This window comes from Homalodisca vitripennis, chromosome 3, assembly GCF_021130785.1.
Source record: "Homalodisca vitripennis isolate AUS2020 chromosome 3, UT_GWSS_2.1, whole genome shotgun sequence".
In the NCBI taxonomy this organism is placed as follows: Eukaryota; Metazoa; Arthropoda; class Insecta; order Hemiptera; family Cicadellidae; genus Homalodisca; species Homalodisca vitripennis.
The window spans coordinates 139,323,128-139,347,118 of NC_060209.1; the positions used below are offsets into that span (position 1 = coordinate 139,323,128).

The 23,991-nt window shown below is 32.3% G+C and overlaps 1 protein-coding gene across 1 annotated transcript; it reads right to left on the reverse strand.

Annotated features, from left to right (window-relative positions):
• Positions 1-1,532: 1,532 nt before the first annotated feature.
• LOC124358373 (endocuticle structural glycoprotein ABD-5-like) lies at positions 1,533-9,503 on the reverse strand. The gene is made up of 4 exons (XM_046810673.1): positions 9,472-9,503; positions 8,395-8,473; positions 3,648-3,766; positions 1,533-1,805 (listed from the first exon to the last, which is right to left on the reverse strand). The coding sequence occupies exons 1-4, from the start codon at positions 9,501-9,503 to the stop codon at positions 1,625-1,627; spliced, it is 411 nt and encodes a 136-aa protein (XP_046666629.1). The 3' UTR covers positions 1,533-1,624.
• Between the last annotated feature and the right edge of the window lie 14,488 nt (positions 9,504-23,991).

Here is a 23,991-nt window from a genome sequence, read left to right on the forward strand (position 1 = left end):
AATTTTAACGCTATAAGTATTCAACCTCTGTTTTATAAAATCACTGGATAAATTTACACAAAGAAGTAACTCGATTGTCAATCGTGCCAGTTTTGGTGGATGTCGAATGGAAGGTTATCAAAAACGTCGAAATATGAGACAATATCTTTGGATTACACCATAATTATTTTTCTTAGCTTAAACATTTAAAACCAGACACGAAAATAAAAGTTCTCCCTCTTATACCGGAAGTAGATTACAAACGCCGAAAGTAGATGCTTTTTGACGGGAAAGCTTGTGTTTTCTTGATCTGGGTAATAAAGCAAATTCTACTACACACCATAAATATTTTAGAACGTGAATAGATTATAAAGGCCAAATAGAGAGTAAAAAAAATTGAAATTGGTTTTGAGATTAACATAGTATATTTTATTAACAGGGCAACAATTCAATCTCAACTGTACCACCGTAAATAATATACTGAGTATATATATATATATATATATATATATATATATATATATATATATATATGTAAATATACATATATATCATCATTGAAAAAAAACAAGGCTAACTCAACTATTCCACTGGAAACCTCTCAAATCGTATGTAAATCACAAGGACTGGAAGTAGAGGGTTTTTTTTACTGAAGTAGCTTTTCAAGTCCTACTTACCTGTACATTTTCTTGGCCAGGCTACAAGATAAGTTCAACTTTGGTGTCGGAAATATGCTACATTTAAACCAGAAATGCTCCTTCACGGCCAAATTTAATATATGCCAGTCAAATTTTCTCGTAACTTTTGGTCCTCTTAACCATGAATACTGAAGTGATATAACTGATATATGTGTACTTCTGTTTAGAATAATAATATTAAATTCTATGTGATTTCACTAAGAAGGCTTCAATTCGTGTATATTAAATACGAATGTGAGCACAATAGGAAATATAACTTATTTACAGACATTGGTAAATCATATGATGTTTTTACAGCAGACAATATATTGTTACCAATCACTAAGCTGGACCCGTGCGCACGATCTGGTTAACATTGTACTGTTTTGATAAAAGCTCTCGTCTGTCCTGTCATTTGAGAATTCTGTAATCGCAAAGTTAGATATGTGATTCATCTTTTCAATGAGGTTGTTGTCTCCTCTTTCTTATAGAGCAATATAATATACACTCTTGTAATGTGTGTAGAATACGTTCGTCTTGTATTTATAAAATAATCACACTATTTTTATAAATAACATTGATATTATCTGAGGTATACCGTTATTGAGATGTTGGACACGCTACTTCTCGAGGATTTTAATACTTGAGTTTGGTCGATATTCATTTCCAAGATTGTTAAATAATAATGGGTAATACTTACCGTTATTTTCCATATTCAATCCGCGTACCTTATGCTTATAACTATTAAAGTACCTATTGTGTATTTAAGATGACGAAATTTAAAATTTATGAATGCGTATCATCTATTTATAATTACCATTTAGATTAATTTTAGTGGGAAATTCATGTTCAGGATTCAACAAAAACAACAAAAAGTGTATAAAAATGTAATATATTTTGTACAAAGTAACATGACTGTATGATACAAGATTGAGCTTTAGTGGTAAGCTGGCTCAGGGAGGGACAGATTACGAAGTGGTGACCACAGGCCTGTAGCCGTTCCCGTCCGACACAAAAGTGATAGTGACCTTCTTGCCGTCGTCGGTGGTGAAGCTGATTTCTCCGTTGACCGTCATCTCTTCGTTCTCAGTACCTGCATTGTTCAGCACACCGGTCTCGCTACGGGACACTCCATCGCTGGTCTGGAACCTGCGAGACCACTCTTTAAACTCAGTGAACTACATCTCGAGGAATAATGTACCATGGATCGTAATATGGATATTATTCACATATTAGATACCAAACGGCACCAAACTCTATCAGGTAACAAGGTGAAGTTATTGTATTTTGACTAAAATTAATATTACATTCTAGTGCAAAAAAGTTTATATCTCCTTTATAAATACTAATAAATATGAAAAACCTTCTATGTAGACTGAGTAAGTGTTTCTAATTGCTCGTATTTCACTTCTAGTAACTTTACACACTGTGGTACTTTTCATACGCTTTTCTACCTTTATCGCACAATAAACGCACTCTGTAGGTATTTAATACCTTAAAGAATAATTTGTATTTTTATATCTGTTTTTGGAACGTGGGTGTTGGTCTAATAACGCAAATTACAGATTAAGCTTATAGCACTAGCATTAGTATTCGATAGATAAGCTCGTTATTGATATAACTAATATTTCTATTTCTAGTGAAATATTTAGCTCATTATAAATTTATTGTTCAGCGATGATATTTCAATTTCCTGAAATAATCTATCTCTCTGTAAAATGGTAAACAACAACTAACCTCTTCAGATTATGTTATTACTATTCTCTGAAGGGTGTTTGAAAACATTCTACCGACCAAACATTAAGAGGGTTACTTTATTTTCACAGTGTAATACGACTAATGACTATGAGAAAGTAGTATGAGTAAAACCAGATTAATAATATTATATTTAACTTTACACTTTATCATTTTATTTTAAAACATATTCTCTACCTCCTTCGACTAAACAAATTGTGTGTTAATAATAATTACGTTAATGAAGGGTGTTTTAGAAGTGAATTTGGTCCTTTATCAGAAAAGATAAAAATCTATCTTGTTCACCTGACCTCACTGAATGCATGTTTCCGGTATTGCAGTTTGGGTCACAACAATGCCCGTGGCGGCAAGCCATTATGCCATGTCACGTTGTTATTGTAGCCAACACGATGACAACGCTTTACAGCGTCATTGTGTATTGGTAAAGGCAACTTTATACCACAACAACACAGTGCTAAGAGATACGTAAAGATCACCAAAAACGGAAATGAAATAAATGTTGCAATAAATACCTGCTTGAAAACTGATATACTTTTAAAAAATTAATAAAGGGTCCAAAATAATCTGTAAATATTTACATATAGGCCAGAAAAGTAACCACTTTATTCCCGTAGTTGGATAAAACTTCGGAAGAACGTGGATACTGAACTTTTACTAATATTAGATTGTTTGTAATAAAATACTTTAAAATATTTTCTAAAGTTTATTTAAAAATAATTTAATGCTAAACAGAATTTAACAACTTTTAAATCAAAATAAAAAAGGAGTCAAAAGAAATATAGATAAGTAAGCACTTGGTGTAATAGTTTTTTACTTATAATTTTTTATATCATATAAAAAACGTTTACATATTCCATAAATATGTCATTTGGAGTCATGAACCAAAGTAGTACTTTGTGGTGATATGTCAGCCAAATGCACTTCCCGTGCTCAATGTATAGACAGAATTCAGCCAGGCATATTCCAAACCTTTGTTCGCTTGGCATTTTTGTTAATACTAAACGAAATAACAGCACACTATTAATGCCTGTTGTTAAGAAATTTTTATAAATAAATAAACAATTTTCACACTTTATAGGCTCCGTTAACAAGCAACCTCGCTTAAAAGTTAATGGTCACCGTTTAACTCCATTAGGATGCCAACTTTATAATGGCAGTAAAAATGGTGAGTAAGAGGGAAATCCAGCGGCGAAGAGGAATAAAACACGGTTTTAACAACCGTATAAAGTGACATACCTGAAGTTGTATCCGTCGACTCCAATGTTGTTGTTCTCGTACTCCAAGATCTCCGCAGGTGGCCGAGCGGGCCCCTGGGGTCTGGCTACGGCCAGCGCCACCAAGCAACAGACGAGGATCTGACCACAGAAAATCAACTTAAACCACAGAATGGATATTGGACATACAGTATATTCTATGGGATTTTCTGTTTATACATCATAAAGTGTTCCGAAATACAATTGATTGGCAATTGATGAAGCGTTGTGAAGTCTTGCATATGATTGCTTGTATTAGTTATTGCAATAATCAACTAGTTCGAGATTTTCCATGGGATGTAGACATGATGCTCTTCCAATAATAAAACTGATTGATTGGTTATATAGTTAAAATTGGCTTTAGGTCCCTGACTTGTTTAATTGTCAAAATTAAAATGTCATGATTATAATATTAACAGTTCACAAGTATTTTATGAAATTAATAAATTGATAATAACATAAAATGCTCCACAGTCGTTCTAGCCTAGTAATAAAGTTAAAGTCTAAATTAATTAAATAAACTAATGCACAATGCAATCAACCTAAAGGCTATCGTGGTGGTAAGACTTATTCGGGTGAGTTTTTCTTCAATCAGTCTAAAACGCATAACATAAAAACATTTTCTCAATTTTAACAGCGGTTGAACAATACTACTTACATATCAGGTATGACTTTTATGACATCCTGTGAATAAGAATAAGCAATAATTAGATACCTAACCGTATATACGTAACCATTTTCTTATAAATTCAATTCGTAACTATCAGCAGATACAGGACTTAACAGACATGTCACTAACTGTTCGTTATGGAAGTCTATCATGAACTAATCTCCTATTGGCTACAGCTCCACGGATGTTTAACGTCTAATTGACATGGTTGCCAGTGACAAACTGAGCAAGTTATTAAAGTCATACGAGTACATTTTGATCAAATTTTCAATGAATGATAGCAGTATAAGTAATAATAAAAGCATATTGTTTATCACGGCTAGATGTGTAAGAGAAATCCTTTTTATACAAATTATGGTGGAACCATTTTACTGAAACAAAGTAATTTTACTGATAGAATAAGACGTGACTTAATCGGTTTTTTATAGGTTTATAAAATCACGTACTGTGAGGAAGACATATGTTTATATTTAATGTATAGGTTTTATCGAAGAAGGCTTATGACCCCTTTCAAAAACTCGATACCTTTTTCTTCCAACTCCTTTAGGATTAACCTAAAATAATGCTCACAAATAAAAACGTATTAGTAATGATTACGATTAGGTTAGTTAATGGTGTTTAGTTCGGTAATCTTTTTGAAACAAAAATGCATTGTCATTTAAGATTCTTTTCATAAAAAAGGAAAAATAGGAAATAATCTATGAGGAGTTGTAGGAATTTAAAGTAGTATTGGAGATCATATTGTAATTAAATAAAATACATATTAAAAATAACGATATTAAAGTTATACAGTGTGCATATGAAAGATTACTGAAGGCAGTGATATGTTTTTTATTTATTAACATTTTCATCAAGTAATTCATCAAGTTGTATCGAATTACAATATACTTTTCCTAAGTCAAAGGTCATAAAGAAACCTGCAAATCCCTGAAGATTTCTCATCGTATATAAACTAGAAAGTTAAATTATTTCTGAGGCTCATTACAAAATTGCAACTATTACATTATTTTTAAATGTTACATTCCTATTGGAGTATCCAAAAATTTTACTTCTATGTTTAATGCCTTCATTGAAGTTATCTAGACTAATAGGCTGCAAATCGAAAGTTTTAAAAATTAAGCAACCAAAAATTAATTGCGCCACCTTCAAATGATGTTTTTTTTGAACATAGGAAAGTGATGATAATAATTGTTTATAATTGACTCCACACAAAGGTATCGAGGTACATGGTAACACATGATGTTTAGCTCTACAGTAGTTAATGATGTTGGTTTTAGTTAATAGTTTTGAGCGAGTGCAAGACAAACTAAATTTGACGGGACGCGCCACACCGACGCTACGTGACGTGATTAGAGTTGAAGCATCACTGAGCACGTTTCAAGTTGGTATAGATTTTCCCATAAGTCGGGAAGTGAACATTTCCCACAGATGTCGTGTTGTGCAGACGACCAATTAGCGGGATACGTGTCTGAGCCTTCACGCGTCAAAGCTCGCAATGCTAATTATGGGAATTATCTGGTCACAAATGGTGGACCCTCCTCCCCCCACTCATCCCTCCTCCCACCACGATACCCTCAGATGGGTTTAAATATTGTTACTGCGCAGTGATCGATGACCTTGAAATGTTTCAGAAATTCAAGGCCTGCAATTTATAATTTCGTGGTGATTTTATCTCAAAACTGTTTACTAAACCGGTTGTAATATATGTTATTACCAAACACTTTTATAATTTTTTAAAATCAAAATTAGTGTAACAATGATAAAATACTATGTTTCAATACGTATGACTTTTTGAAAAATGCTGCTCTTTATTAAATTTGATTATTTTCTTCTTTCTTCCTTTAATAAGTAACTTAAGTTTATTGATTCCACAAAGGAAAATATTGTTGATCGTTATTGTCACAGTAGGCCATCAAAAGCCGACGGTTTACCTGGTTTTTACTGTGATACTAAATTTGTTATATGACGCATTTGACCTTGACGTACACAAGTTTTAAAATTGATGTATACAAATATTGCTAATTTTGGTTTTGTTGTAAAGCAAAACACTTAATTTAGTTTCACGTTATTCCAATACAATTTATACCACTATAAGTCAAGTATAAAATATTTTTTAACAATTATGTTAGTTAAAATCATTTAATTACTAACTTAAAATTAGTCCTATTTGTAAAATAAATTGTTATACAAGTTTGTGTGACATTAAGTTTGACTTAACAAATGTTGCAATCCGTTGTCAATTATGATATAAGTAGACCCTGTTTAAGATACACACGCCTTGTATATCGAATTTGGGATTCGATATACAAGGCGTGTATGTGCTAATTACCCTCAAGGTTTGCTAATTACCACCAGGATTACACTGACGAGCACACTTGAGCGTATGCCTTCCTGCAAAATGGTCTTATTGAATCCGACATTGTTTCAAGAGAATTATGTCAAATTATTTCAGCATTCTTTAGGCTCTAAAGAGCTTTTTATAACTTTTTATTGTTTATAAAATCGTTGTTTTGCCATAGTAAAAATAACAAAATGACAATATTTGTCCCACCCTCTTCAATTAACGTGACGGTTTCATATTTTTGTACTATACAGCTCATTAACACTTTGAGTACCCAAGAGAAATTTGGAAATTATTTACTACTACTGGATATAAGTAGTAGAATACATCTTTTTAGAGATACAAGATAAAAACGTACTCTGAACTACATAAATGATTAGTCATTTTGTTTCTTCCGGGGACTATTAGAAATTAAACACAGTTATTCTCGTTAGGAGAAATTTGTAGATTACAACATTTCTTTGCACATGTACATAAAATAAAATCTGTACCATAATTCCGCTGTATAGTGCTAGTAAAGCTAGAATTTGATGAAGTATTATTTTGAATAAAATTTAGGCATACGTTTATGTTATCTTAGATAAATGCTCTCAAAAATCGCTATGATGAAGTTCAACGTTGAATTCCACTCATATACTGGTATATCTTTCAAGAGGAACTATTAACATATTTAAAAATGAGTAATCAATTTCCATGTAAGTCAGCATATACAATCATATAGTTCCTGTAAGTTGTCATGTGTGACAAAAACTTATGACTTTATGGACACCAGATAACCGTTGATCTTGAATACTGAATATATTTCTGACGTGATTTATAAGATAGAGATATCTTGCAATAACTATGACGTATCTGGAAACAATTTATTGATAAGTTGTGTATGATACCCTTATAATGAGTAGGAATATATTTATTTATAGTAGCTTTGTATTTAAACCTCATTTTACTTTAACTTTCTTATACCTTAAACGAAATGTCATTTTAAATTCATTATTGGACCAAAGTGTTGCTCGTTGTGAATACACCTTGTTATTCCTAATTTATTAATTAGAAAGTGAACTATAAAATACATAAACGTAGATATGGTGGGATTAATTTTTTAAAGTACAATAACATTAACTAACGAGTTGTCTTAAATTCACTCAAGAAGTTACAATAAAATTGGTGGCAAAGGCCATTAGAAAAAGTTATAGAAAGATAGTTTATACTTAAAAGTGTGTAAATAGCAATTTTGTCAAAATATAGTTAACATACTAAAACTAATGTAGCCTACAAACATTTTAAATAATAAAAAAAAAAAAAAATTAAGATTTGAAAATAACATTACATAATGCATTATTTTCATGGAAATTTATTTTAAATTATAAAAGGATTATATGTTTATGCAAGATTTAGTAAAATAATAATTTAAAAACATAGATATTTTTTATTTACTCACTTTGATAATTTTATCTGTTAATTATACAAAACTGAAACACTAAAAAGGGAAATAAATAATGTTTTAGTACTTACCTAAGGGAAATATTTTAAAATAGTGTATTTAAATAATAGTTATATAAAAAAGTACCTACTATTAAAAACGAAATGGATTACTAAACACTTATCTATTGGTTAGATCAGAAAACTAGTATTGATTTCAACAAACGGGAGAGTCGTGGTACTTTCACTGATGCAAGACCTCAAGTACGATATAATGTGCAGTGTGTACTATGGACTCACCAGTCTAGCCAGCATGTTGAGGAGTGGGTGACTGCGCTTCTCTGGCTCACTCTCCTGATATAGTCCCCGTGTTGCGCAACTATACAAAGGTCGGACACTACCGTTATGCACTCCCTCTTGGACGTTTGTTTGTATTTTAGATAATAATCTTTACACGATAAGGTGCTAATTAATAAAGAACACTTCACAGGTGAAAAATTCGCTTTGAAATTGATAAGTTTGCGAAAGATAAATTGCAGGATACTGTAAGTTAAGTTTCGAAATTTCAAAGCTGGATGTAAAATTACCTTCATTTTTAAGACATTTTCAGTAAGATTACTATTTCCAAACACAGGTTCTTTTAGAATAGTACGCTCAATTTATGTTTGGTCTGTACACATATGTATTATAAAAGAAAATAATATGGGTAATCTCTTAAACATTGGATCTTCTATCATGTTGATCTTTACAATTCTACGGGGATCTATACAATGATAATTGCAGTTTAACTTACAACAAATGATAGATTTAAAATTATATTTTTGTGAAAATTACCTTGCGCTATTTGAACTTGCTTTATACCAAGTAGTGATTCTTCGATAATTCACCAAGTTTGTAATAAACGATTCATGATTCCTCATGATGTAATATTATTCTGAAAAAGTATCTTTTTATACCAAATTGAATAAAGACTGCACACTTTAAAGCACTGAATAAGTGAGATTATTCGTTAACTATTGCAGCCAAAAAAGAGCATCAGAAAATTTCAGCCATCGTAGGCCATCTTAGGGAAAACAAATTTATTCCAACACGTTTTTCGGCTTAAGAATAACGAAACGTGGTGGAAATCAAGGTAAATTAAATAATTTATAGAACTTGGTTGAAGACATGCAAGTAGATCTTGATCCGGTAATGAAAGCTCCATCGCAACCCCATACATATTTTACTAGGTAAAAGTAGCTATAAAAGTATTAATTGGAAAATTACTTGGATTAGGTCTGGTTTGGACATGGCCAATCTACCAAACACCACTATGGCTGTAAATATACAAGGGATATTTCGTTTCTTTTACGCCACATGTCTGTTCCTAGGGTTCACCTAGGGGAGGTGCCCAGCCGTGTCGTCACCATCGAGACAACCACCAAGCCGTCTCCACCCCCGCGCCGTTTCCACTACACACTTATTTTAGTAAAACCTGCAACCATTTTTATTTATTAGTACTATGGGTGCTTATAAATAATTTCACTTACTTTTTGTCAATTCAATAAGTTGTCAAATAATTTAATCAATTTGACAAAGCCTCTCCCTCTAGCTGCTAATGACGAAATTCGGTTTCTGTCTGTCTGTACGCACGAACACTGAGGAAATAAGTTACCTATAGAATTAAAATTTAGTGTGATATCTACCTCTACTACTTATATCTATATCGGTATTGAAAACGGTAAACATCGCCTCATTGGGAGTCCCAACTTGTATGTCAAGGAAGTTGCATTGATCTCTTGTAACCTTGTTGGCAAACGAGAAAGATACAGAATAAATTAGTAAACAGATTATATTGTTCTGGTTAATAAGATAAGATTTTCACTAAATTATTAACAAGAAAGCCAAAAATCGAACGCTATTACGTTTAACGACAACAACGTTATGTTAGAAACACATCTACAATTGTGGTTGAATGTTACACTGATATTAATGCAGGGTCAACACTGTTTGACATTCAATCTTGTAATTTCAACTCGATACTGTCAACACCCGAAACCCTTGTATAATGTGGTTCTATATTTCACTGATATTAATGCAGGGTCAACACTATTTGACATTCAATCTTGTAATTTCAACTTGAGATTGTCAATATCAGAAACCCATGTATAATGTGGTCTATGTTACACTGATATTAATGCAGGGTCAACACTGTTTAACATTGAATCTTGTAATTTCAACTTGAGATTGTCAATATCAAAAACCCATGTATAATGTGGTATATGTTACAGTGATATTAATGCAGGGTCAACACTGTTTGACATTCAATCTTGTAATTTCAACTTGAGATTGTCAATATCAGAAACCCATGTATAATGTGGTATATGTTACAGTGATATTAATGCAGGGTCAACAATATTTGACATTCAATCTTGTAATTTCAACTTGAGATTGTCAATATCAGAAACCCATGTATAATGTGGTCTATGTTACAGTGATATTAATGCAGGGTCAACACTGTTTGACATTCAATCTTGTAATTTTAACTTGAGATTGTCAATATCAGAAACCCATGTATAATGTGGTCTATGTTACAGTGATATTAATGCAGGGTCAACACTGTTTGACATTCAATCTTGTAATTTTAACTTGAGATTGTCAATATCAGAAACCCATGGATAATGTAGTCTATGTTACAGTGATATTAATGCAGGGTCAACACTGTTTGACATACATTTATGTAATAATTTTAACTTGTTGTTTAGATACTAATTTTGTGTGGCTTACCGTGGCTGCAGCTAGTGGAGTTGCTTATTTATATTAATTAACCTTTCGACTATAATTTCAGCTACTAAACGGTTGAAAATTTTAAACTATAAAATCTTTTACATGAAGCTTTGAAACAAAGGAAACTTTACATTACTATTTACCATTTAGCATTACCATTTAATAAAAATTCCATTTTTCATTTTAATATTTTAATTTAGGAGGACAAATCTCATAAGAAATAAACTACTACGATTTGTATAGAGTTAAAAAGAATATTTAGTCACTTTTAAAATACAGAAGTAAAGGGTTTGCTTATGATCTTTAAAGTCTTTTAAAAATAGTTGAACGAGTAATATGTGTGAAGCGGTACACTTTAGTTTTAATGTGTCGCGTAAACGATTTATTGTAGGCTGATTACGTCAGAAATTTTGTAGACGGACGCCCACATTCTACAATGATCAAATATCCTTTGTAAACGTAGTACGAGATTTTTCCATACTGCAACGCTGTACGAGGCGTATGTATTTTTTAGTTATTACAGCTTACAGAGCCAGTGTCATATGTAACATTCAAGTTGTATGGATAAACTCGTAAAATACTCGTATATCGATGTACTGTATCGATATACTCATTGTAACACATGTTGACTGAAGGTTGCTCTCCACAGTGAGTCCCAAATATTTCAAGGATGTAATTGTGTAAGCGATGTCTCGACGCGATGTGAACCGGAAACCGGTCTATTTCTTGGCTTTCAAACTCCCCGATTTGATCTATGGTATGTGGAGTCGTCCCTGGTGGATCGAGGAGAGAATCTATTGAACTCGAAATATACTTATATTGCTCGTTACCGTTATTCGGTTATTCAGTCATTCGGTTCTTCATTACTCGCTGTATATTCATTCATTCGGCAATGAACCTTCTACTATGCTTCTCATATTTTATTGTGAAAGGTATTGGCTTATTGAATTTTTCAAAAAAAATTTATTTGCAATTATTGAGTGAGTTACTCATTTTCAATCACATAATTTGTATACATTTTGAAAAATAAAGTCTTTCCTGATATTATGCTCTTTGTTTAATAAAAATAAGGCTGTTAGTACCTAAAGAACATTGTAAGTTATTGCAATAAATTAGTAATATCTTTTAACTTATGAGTGCCTTAGTCATGATGCTTGCATCTCTTTCTCAACCATAAAATTGGTCCTCACAGTAGAACCGTGCTGAGATACCAACAGGTAAGTCTACAAGCAAGGCCTTGTTTCTTGTGTCTGCTATTTTATCTATAAAGTCTAAATCTAATTGCTAGCTCCAATTTAGTTATTAAAATCACAGTTAGTTTTAGTCAAATTTTCTTTTTGTTACTCATACATGTGTAAACTGTTAAAAATAATTATAATCACGAAATATTCGTGACGGTAATGAATAACTATTTTTTGCTAATTTGAGGAATAAAGAATGGACCCATAGTTAACTCCATAAATGATCCTATACGGACGGTTTTGATCAAGAGAACAGTCCAAATGCGTGTGTTTAGATTGTATTGTTGATTATATATCTAATTCGCTCAGTCTGAATTGCTCACGTCCAAAGAAAAGAAGATGATAGTATTTACATGCTGATTTAAATGATACGGTGCTTGTCAGTTGTTTGAAACAGAGTCATTGACATGCAGATGATGATACACCTTTAAGGTGTTCTCAAGCAGCTAAACTGCCTAATAATCGGGACAGCTAATTAATGGAGCGCCCTAGAAACATGGTACTTGAAAATTGTATATTTGTCTAGCAGAATTCATCTGATCTGGTCGTGTTATAAGGCTTAGGTTACTCCTCGAAAGATGTGACCACTATTGAGTAAAATCACTATTAATGTTCTCTAAGGTAGTTACACAAAATTATGTGACTCAGAATTAAACTTGAGGGTGTTGCGGGTTTAATGTGTTTACTGATCACGTATATAGGAGTCGCTGGACGAGATATAGTTAGTATTTTGGAAAACAGTTTCTTTTATATTTATCTTATTTTTCAGTGTAGTAATGTTAGCAATGAGTAATAAACAATGATAGTGTAAAATTTCAGATATTTTTATAACCCTTGTACTCAGATTTTTAAATTTAGGTTATTTATATCCGAATCTAAATATATCCGACTCTCTCTCTCTCTCTCTCTCTCTCTCTCTCTCTCTCTCTCTCTATATATATATATATATATATATATATATATATATATATATATAATTTCAATAAACATTGAATCGCAAAAGTACTTGCTCCGGGACTCGAACCCGGATCTCTCACTTGCCGGGTGAATGTGCTACCATTACACCACAGAGCCCTCACTTTTTACGATTCAATTATATTGCATTTGGCCGTATCTGTCACATATGCGTTTAAATAACCAAACTAACATATGATGGGAAGACCAAATACCTGTCAAATGACTTGTTTACATTTATTAAATTTGTATAAATAGTAATAGCCTATTGCTATTTATACTAATTTTATATATATATATATACATAATTTGAAATATTCAAAGTTAAGCAAAAAATCTAATAAGGCATCAATATGGAAAGAGATGAATGTCGCAAAGCAGATTAAGAATAAGATCCAAGGAACTGAGTTAAGAAATAACTGAGCTCCAACCTTACAGCGCGTGAATAACGGCAGGTCATGCATTGTGCAAAAAATGCATTTCAATAGTAAATTGCTTAAAAAAATCATTTAATTTTCAAGTATAAATGCAACGATAAACACTAACTTACGTACTATCAATAAATACGGGCACACAGAAACATATACAAGTCATCACAGCGTATAACAGGCTATTTTCGCAGCAAAGTTGATATTTTATTAATAGTCCGCTAAGACACCTGCCAGGAAAGATGGTAGTGGACGAAGGCATTTTACTCCACCACTGGGATCTTGTCGGTAGAGCATTCTATGTTGGTCAGACATCATAATGTAAACTTTATTATTAACAGGACTATACAAGGACAACAGGTTGAATAAATAAAAATGTCGGTGATTGGGTTAATTGGCAGAAAGAAGAATTTCTACTATTTTTAATAATTAATTGATAGGTGTGTCACGCTGGTGGTGCGGTGTCACCAGTGCATTCTTCAAAACCAGCAAGATAATCCCGTGACAACTGATTTCCAGACACCACATAAAATGCGTTTAGGACGTTTGAACAATGGAGTTAACTCGGCACCGTATGGAAATGAGAGAGAATACTCCTGGATGAATCTGGTGCAATAGGAGTAAGGAGAAATAAAACGAATTAGACAAAGCTGTGTTTAAACAGAAATTATACGATGCTGTTAGTTGTTATCGTGATTATAATCATCCCAAATTCCTAAGTATTTTTTTGGCACTAAATAAATTGGGGTTTGTGCAGACTATGCTTTATTTTGAAAATTTTCAATATGAGTTCAGTGTTAAAAGATTTTTATATTGATAGTGATGGAGGTTGGTACTAATAGAAGAATTTCTGAAGTAATGTACAGAACCAGAACCATAAAGTTGCATTTTTATTGCGACGAAAGGTGTATTTATCAGTAGTCAACATCAAAGCAAAGGAACGGATATTTTAAAACTGTAAATGAAATTGACGGCTTCATAAAAACTTTAATTCATACGTTTGGCAACATCAGCTATAAAGTCCGGTGACATAACAGTTGTACAAAACATAACTCTCAAGTTCATAAATTGAAGGAAAGTAACAGTTTGGTTTAGCTTTACCAGAAAATAAGGTATTAAGAGCGTAAGGTAACGGCCAGTATTCAAAAGGCCATGGCTATGCTCAATAAGCAGCGTTCAATGAAAAACAAGACTTGATAAATGTAGTACCTAAGCATACTTTAATGACGAAATAAAATAAAATGAAAGATGTTTTTATTTATAAAGGCCAAGTTAGCGTACATATGGCATTTTGAGTGTCGGATGTTATTAGTTATGTCATCACTACAAAGTGAAAAAAGAAATGGTCCAAGAAATAACCCTGTGACACCTCTCGGATGACAGGTCTCAACTCCGAGCACCCCCTGTTGGTCCTGACACACTGCTGCCTTTCAAAGAGACATGATTCCAGCCACTTAACACAACCATCATAGAAATTATATTTCTTCAATTTGATCAGCAAAAAAGGGTGAAACACGGAGTCGAAGGTCTTGGAAGAATCAAATGAAGTCCAAATTTTGGCTTATCGCTTATCTATAGCAAGTCTTATATCTTCTGTAGTATTCAGAAGGGCTGTGACTATACCAGATTGAATTATTGGAATGATAGAGCCACATGTACAGACACGTGCGTGTAAAATGTAAAACGGGCGTTTACTTAGACAAACTTTGATGAATCATGATCGGTTTAATTTTTTTTACAAATGCCTCATACAGGATATTGGGAAAACGAACTGAATAAATTTTTGTTGCAACTACAATTCCACATGGGAACCAATAATTTATAAGAAAGTATTATGAACACACTGTATTTTAAAACTGTTGAGTGCACTTCTAATCGTAGTTGAAAAATGTCTGTGGTGTAGTATTCTGTATTTTAAGATTTTTAATACTGTCAGCACTACGTGAAGATTAGTGATAATAACATTTACTGTAGAGTAACAATACTCCTGAGAATAGTACTCCTAAGGCTGAGAATGTTAACTGAGGTGTAACGTGACTTGCGTAGATATTTTGAGATTTTTCAAAACAGACTCCCATAAGCAAACGTGTTATTGAGTCTAATAAGACTTTCAAATAAGTTCCAGCCTGAGTTATTTGGGGTAGATAACTTGGAGTTACGGTAAAAACTAATATTTACTACCTAGGTGGTCTGATACGCTCTGTATACAAATACATAACTAATAATTTTATAGAAACAATAATAAGCTTGCATATATAATGAAATTGTCGTAAACACATCGCTACACAGTCATAATCGCTATCACTTATATGCAACTTCGTGTCTGTTTGAACATTTATGACAGAATCGTGGCCATCGATTTCCCGTAATAGTGGAACATTGATAAACGGAATATGGCAGACGGACGGACATGAAAACTTCCTTCTGTATGTCTTGATTTACTTATTCCCAACAGTATAGGAAACACACGTGTGAAATAATAAATAACAATTATTAGTTCTGGTTATTCGTTTGAATATAAAACGATTTGAACTAGGGTTTAATAAATATGCAAACTAAATAATAATTTTAATTCAAACTAGGTCCAAAAATGTTAATGTTATTCTATAGAATATACTGTTGTTAAACATGTTTCCCACTGTTTTCAAAGCTGTGGTGTAATAGAATTATAAAGGTTCATCAAGAGACTTCGGTAATAATCAAATGGCTTTCTTTTACTGGCCACATATACGTACACTTTTCCTAATGGATTCACTCGGAAAAAAGCACAAACGATGTAATGGTGCATACCTACACAGCAATTGATCATCTGCCAGCTAATGTATGTATAGACTTGCAAATGAACAGGTGGGCATTCGCCGGTTAGGCGTATTCTGAATAAACAATCTCTCTTTGAGAGATCACCTGTGTATCTGCGATCTTAAACAATCAACTATATTAAGTCTCCAACAATCACGAAACTAAATCGTTGCTGGTTGAAAATGTTATTAAATAGCTCAAAATATTTCCAAGTAAACTCAACTTTACTACCTTCGTATTTACATGTATACGAAAAGTTATTTTTAAATAACTTTATTATCACGATATTAAAAATATAATTTAAAATACTCTTGTTTCAGTGATATAAATACGAGTATAAAGAGTATTTTATCTCGTAAAACTAATAAGAGTATTGTAACTGTAAAAATACAGTTTCATTGTTTTAAATGTATCTGCAATGATCAATAGCCTTTGCCTATCACTTCCTGCATACATACAGAGGGGAGTAGAAAAAAGTAGTTCAGACGTCTAACTGAAATTAAAATATATTTTTAGAGCCTTTCTAATTCATGATATGATAAGATTAAAAAAGAATGAATTTTAAAGTCCATTTTATTTGGGCAAAACATACATTTAATGATGTTACCTACAGCAGTATTACAGTATTATGGATTTAGCCGATGGTTATAATGCTTAAACAGGATCAACTTTTTAACATTTTAAGTTTTTTTAACATTAAAATAAAATATTCTTAAAAGTAAAAGCCTGGGTTAAAGATTCTGTATTCATTCTTAACGGAAAGATTATGTAGTAATTCATCCTCTAAATAATAGAAGAATTAAATGAATATGTTCGTTATACAGGATATACCAGACCACCTGGGCCACTGAAAAAATAGTTCATGGTCCACCCTTTCAAAAATAACTAAAAACGTACAGTTCTGACAACGTCATCACAAAGATAAAAAACTGAAATTTGTGTTTTTACATTTTAGCTTCGTCTCAAGCGGATTTGGTTTTATGGAGAAGAACAACAATTTCAATTGATTTATTCCAGTTTCATTTCACACAATCTTATGGAAACAATCAACACTCTCTAAACAATATGCTTATAAAACTAATAAAGTTGTTGCGGCTCCTTAAACTCTTGTCACCGTATATTACGAAGTCCACTAAGCCCATTTCAATGTCTGTCCATGAGGATGGAAATATATTTGCCTTATATTAATGTTCTTAGCTTCTCTGGAATTCGACCGTCAACCTTTACTAGCTGTTAAGTTGTACATTGATATTCTCCTAAAAAATAACAACAAAGCAGGTTTTGTAATTGCTATAAAACTTAAAATAGTGTATACATTTTGAAATAGCCAATTTAGAACCAAACAAACAAAAGGATAGGAAAGAAACGTTATCTTTGGTGCTTGTTACTATTTAAAATCTTTCTGAAATTTTAAAAAGTTTCTGAAGCTTACTCACCTTAAAACACAGTAATTTTGTTTCGATTTCTAATTTAATTTATTTACATTTAAAATGGCTTTCACTGATGAGGAGGCTTTTGATATATTGATGATTTTGGGTGAGTGTTCACTTAATAACTTCACTGCAAAAGCTGCCTTGTACTCTGAACGCTTTCGTGAAAGACTCGATCTCGAAGTGTGCATTGTGATCACAAAAAAGGAAAGAATATTCCTAGAACAGTTAGAAGAAAAAATATGCAAAAAATATCTTTTAATGGCTGCACTACTAAACTCACAGGACTCAAGCCGAAGAATAGCGGCTGACTCTGGGTTGAATCAAACAACAGTTTCGAGAATCCATTACTTAAAGACATGCACCCCTACAAGATATTGTTAGAAGTGGGCAGCATATTAACTTTAGTTAATGGGCCCAAGAGAGAATAAACGAAGACCTTGACTTCGTTAATGTCCTCTGGTGTAATGAAGCGAGGAAGTAACGGCGAGGTGAATCGTCATAACATGCGGTCCTTCGAGAATTCACATTGGATGTGTACAGTAGACGGTCAAAGGTATTAGATGCTGAACACGTTGTGTAGCATAATTGGAATCAGAATATCTTTCCCCGACTTAGAACGATATTTAATTGTAGATATGTGTAATTACAGCCTGAACAATGGACTCTTGCCTAACCTACAGGTAGTTAAACGTTAGACAAAGAATGTAGCTACAACAGGATGGCGCCTCTCCATATTGTGCTATCGTTGTTCATAGTAAATTGTATGAAGAGTTTCCTGATAAATGGATAGACGGAGTGCACCAGTCGGTTATCCCGCCCGGTCTCCAGATCTCACCTATTTGAGCTACTACCTTTGGGAGACGTTTAAGTACGAGTATATGGTTTATGCTACAAGACCATCTAATAGAGCAATAGACATGATGGAGAGAGTAAAATATGCGGTAGCTTTCTGTTCTCCAGAGGAAATTCGACATTCAGGAGGCAGCTTCAGTGGGCAAGTGGAGCTTTGCATTGGCAAACATGGAAAACAGTTGGAGCACATGTAAAGTGTTGGTGGGCTTGATGAGAGACTTTTTAAAATATTAGACGTGTTAAAATGGCTTGTTTCAGTTATTTAATGAATAAAATGCATTAAATAATTTGAAATTGTTATTTTTGGTTAAAAATTGGTTATAAATCAATTTGGAATAAATAAATTAAAATCAAGTTTTTTCCAGAACAGCTTGAGATTTTTTATTTTTACTTACTTTTAATTTGAGGTAATACAAACCATATAGTTGTATTTAAAATTTTGTACCCATACAAATTTACAATTTTCAAAATATAAATAATTTTTAAATGTCAAAAGTTTTGGGAATTGAACTTTCTTAAGTATATTTTGAAAGGGTAGATTCTAACATTTGGAGTTTGATACTTGTTCAATGAAGTATCAATAACAACAGGTGGTTTGATTCACCTCTATCGCTTCCATATTCGATGGATGTTACATTCACATGTAACATGTGTGTAAATACATTCACATGTATTTATATGTTGGAAGTATTGCGTATTAACATTCTTGTTGGGTTTCCGATGAGAAACCGGAGGATGTTTTAAAATTGAAAATTATTAATAAATTGAGCGTCAGATGAAATGAACAATTTTAGTTATTATGTAATTTTAAATGCTTGAATGTGGAGTGATAATTTAAATCATTGGTAAAATGTTTTAGCTTAATTCAGAAATTGAATAATAAATTTACAATACAGGAAATATCAAACATTAATATTATGTGTCACAAATACAAGTGTCTACAGGGTATAGAGAACTTGAAAGCAGTAGTGTGAAAATAAAATTAGATTAGTTTAACAGTAGCCACCGTGCTGATGTATATTGAACTGGCCGACTACCAGAGACAGATCTTAATTTTAGGCCCATAAGAACAATGCTAAACTGAAACCACTTAAAATACCTCATTTTTAGTCGAAGAATTATGGGAGATGAGGATAAAACGTGTTATAGATTTAATAAAGTGCAGTTTGACTCTTGAGTCTCCACCAGACTATGTATTTGTTTAGGGTTTTCGAGCTAGTGAGCTGGAATAGTTGTAATAACTTTGATTATAAATCAAGGATGTTTGTTTCGCAAGTTTTGGAGCATAAATCAGTCAATATCTGCTCGTTATCTCTACATGAAATGAACTAGACCATGAGTATTTAATATTCACTCTTAAACGACATTTTAAAATCTATTTTTATTGAAACACCAACAGAATTTTCAATATTTAATTTAAATTACAAACTTATATTTCTTAACATTTAATATTGAGAATAACTCTATCCACTACACATTGGACTATCTTTACTCCCTAACTTATCATTTTAATTTGATAGTAAGTACTTTTTTTTCATGATAACTTCGACAGGCTACAAGGTAGGAAAATGCCACATCGCGTGTCGCGTAACAGCTTCTCCTAAGGTTTCATGACACATTTAAAATGTAGGGCTCTTTTCATTCTCGAGATGTCATGAGCATAGATAGACAGACAGATAGTTCTACAGAAAATAAATGTTTACGTTCCTCCAGCAGACATAAAGAAATACTAAGTGACATGCTTCATTGACGCAAATGCATGGTTCAATATGCACCATCATAGAACCGATTCTTGCCTTTGTAGAAATCACGTATCAGACGAGATTTAACGCCTGAAATTGAGTTTTGTCCATATACCTTGTCAGATATTAAATTCATATTAATTTCTTTTTTCATTCAATTGTGTCTTATAGCAGTATTTAAATAATAAATGTTTACACACTTTTCTTGTTATTCTGCAATAAACACCAAGTAACCAAAAGATTATGTTATATATGTTGGGATTCTTAGTCTACATTTGCTAATATTTCATATTTTAAAATGCCATATATTCATATTCAGTTTCTTTAAAAATGTATTAAACTAATTCTGCTATTTTATCTTTGCAACCACAGTTAAACGCTAAAAATGTAAAAGTTTCGCTAATGCTTAACTAAATACCATGGAGGTGTTGCTTGTATAGAAATGAAGCTCGTGGAAAATTTAGAGTCTTTAGGTCCGTTGATTTCATGATATCTTGAGGACAGATAGACAGATATACTGACCGAAATGGCATTTTTGCAGCCCCTCGAGAGATAGGCTTTGCTAACGCGCAGCCACTACTGTAACATCTTGTTACATCTTCATGACAACCCTGTACTCGCCTCACTCACAACGGTCTTCCGCATTTGACCTTGGAACTTTCCTTATACTTAGTTCAATATTCGTGCAACCATTATTTGTTAACCTTATAGCTTCCTAATCGTATGTCTTTAGCAAGGTTCTGCTAAATTTAATACATTCTAAGTTAGGATAAAATTAGTTCTCCTAGAAAGTAGATTAGTTCGGTTTTAAAAAAACAACACTATTTTTGCCATCCTCTCACAACTGTTTAAATCGCTGAAGATCTCAAAGTTACAGTTTAGATGTTCAACTTTTCGTTTATCTTAAAAATATCTATATTAAAACCTCGGCTAACAATTTGTATATATACGTAATTGTATAAAATAAAAGTCTTAATTACAAAACATTAAATAGCATATATTTAAAAAAATATCTGTATCATCGTATTTTGTACATTTCAATACTTGCGTTGTGTGACTTGTCAGTGTTATGTTATCGGTTATGTAGTGTTATTTAACAGCTACATAGCCGATATGTTTCAGGATATGTCTATTAAATTTTTAGGAGTTTCTAATTTAGCTATTTATTGCAATGTGTTTGAATAAACAATTACCTAATTAAGTATCAGTACGATTATGACCGAAATAATTAACACATTTTCCCAAACATTGTTATGTGCTGTCGATAAGGACAAGTTTGTTGTTGGAGCTAATCGGTCAGAAGGTAATGGAGCTTCAGGAGCGTGTCGAAGTGGCAATTTTTGGGAACAAGTAGAGGCCGTTATAAATACTAATATTCTACATCTTGCAACACTGTGTGTCGAAAACATAAATACAAGTTAGAGCGGAGTATAATATTTGACTGATTGGAAGATATTTTCAAATCTGACCATTATAAAACCTTGATAATAAGATAATTATACTACACAACGTATAAACATATCAATCTAAGGGACGTATATATCAACGTAAATTTCTATCATAATTCCCTTATTTATTATTAGTATGGAGCAAGTTAAAATTCTTATTATTAAAATACACTCACATTTTGTACATAGGTATTATATCACGGAATAAGCGTTAAAAACCATACTTAAAATTACAACAAAGAAATAATTAGCCAGTAACATGTTTGCAGTCAAAAGTTGAAAAGATAATTCGATCATGCAATCATTTTTCCATAATGATACGTATTTATTTGTCTGAGGTATGTATTTTCAACTAATATTAAAATATTAAACACTACAGATTTATCTTAAAAGCCGAATTAACCATCTTTACAACATATGAAACTGTTCAATTGTTCAGTTATTTTATAATCCAATTTAATATTTCAAACTTATTGGTAGAGTACAGTAACTTTCACTGGTTGATTAAGCGGAGACTGCCAATACTCACGTTGCACATTCGTCATTTACAGATCCAACTGATGATCGTAAAAGTAAAAATTGCGCAAGTAGTAAGACAGAGACTAGAGGTCAGCTAACTCTGACCTCATGGTTTCCTCACCAAGTCCTTGTCTACACAGGGAACACTCCTCAGGGCATTGCGAGTTTAAAAAGTTAAAAATAATTATATTATAACTCCTTTTTTTATTAACACCAACAGTTTTGTTAAACATTGGGGTAATCAGAAAATCAATCTGTTCAAAAGTTACAACTTTTGGTGCAATTCTACAATAAATATGAGAGAATTGGATTAAGAACGGATCACGTTGTTTGCAATTTTTATTAATTGTTTAAACTAGTTTTTAAAGACTGGTTAGTTGTTAAAAACATATGAACACCAACACTGGGAGACAAAAACAAAAGGTGACACAAATACTTAAAGAAAGTACAATCAGGTTTCAGGGTAGGATTAAATAAAGGCATCACTAGCTGGTTTATTTACGACTAAAAACAATCACTTTTTTATTTTTGATTTGTTTACGTTACTCTGGTAATGTACTGCAGGTTTAACTTTTAGGTTATATTAACCTTCACGAACCAAGTTGGGTTGGAACGGAATAGTCTGTAAGTATAACCACCGTACGCTGTAGTCTTGCGATTCACAGCTGGTGCAGTACAGTTTTTTTGTAGTAGGAGAGACCGGTGGGGAAGGAAGTTAGGAAATTCATCCCCTTCCATGAACACTGCATAAGGTATACCCTCTCGTGATTCTTATATCAAATAATTTTATATATAATACAGGTAAGCTATAATAATTAACTTAGAACTGCAATATAAAATTGCTATGATTTGCAGGTGGTGTGCCGATGATCTTTAGATAAATTTCATTGGGAACAGCAGTTATTGCATTCATGTATAAATAAGTAGACACTTTTTGATCGTTTTCATGGATTTGCCCACTTGTGCCACTAGTAGACACAATTGATTGCACTTTTCTAGCACTTATGTTACATAATAATTTTATTTATTTTTCCACTAGTATATCACAAAAACTGTTAGTAGTGGACCCCGCTCATAAGTTCTAACTTAGCGGGGCCAAATGCATGTATGATTGGTGAATAAATGAATTCTATTCTATATTCTACTCTATTCTATACGTATACATATATCTATATGTAAGGGTAAACAATATATATATATATATATATATATATATATATGTGTGTGTGTGTGTGTGTGTGTGTGTGTGTCACGGGCATGGTTGCTTAGCCATTATGGAGATATTAGGTTTCATTACACAATAAATCAGTTAAAATCCGAATTTTTAATTCATATTACAAACATTTAAATGGCGTAACATATCGTACGTAATTATCATTACTAAATTAATGAATACTAATTTAGAAGAAAATATAATTTTATTATTGTTCATTCCTTCAAATTTAAATCATAAAGACATTATATTGGTTGAACGTTAGCGAAGCCTATCATTCGAGTGGCTGGAACGTTTCATACTGTCTGTCTGTCCACACGTTATTTCAAAACGTTCTAACATAAAGACTTGACATTGTTTTGCATGAAGCTTAATTTGGTTAGCTTTAGAAAAGCCTGTCACTAGTGAAGCTAAAAATATTTCTATTATGCCTATATTATATCTGTCTGTCCACACGATTTCTCGTAAACAAAGTGAACTATAACATTGAAACGTGTCCATT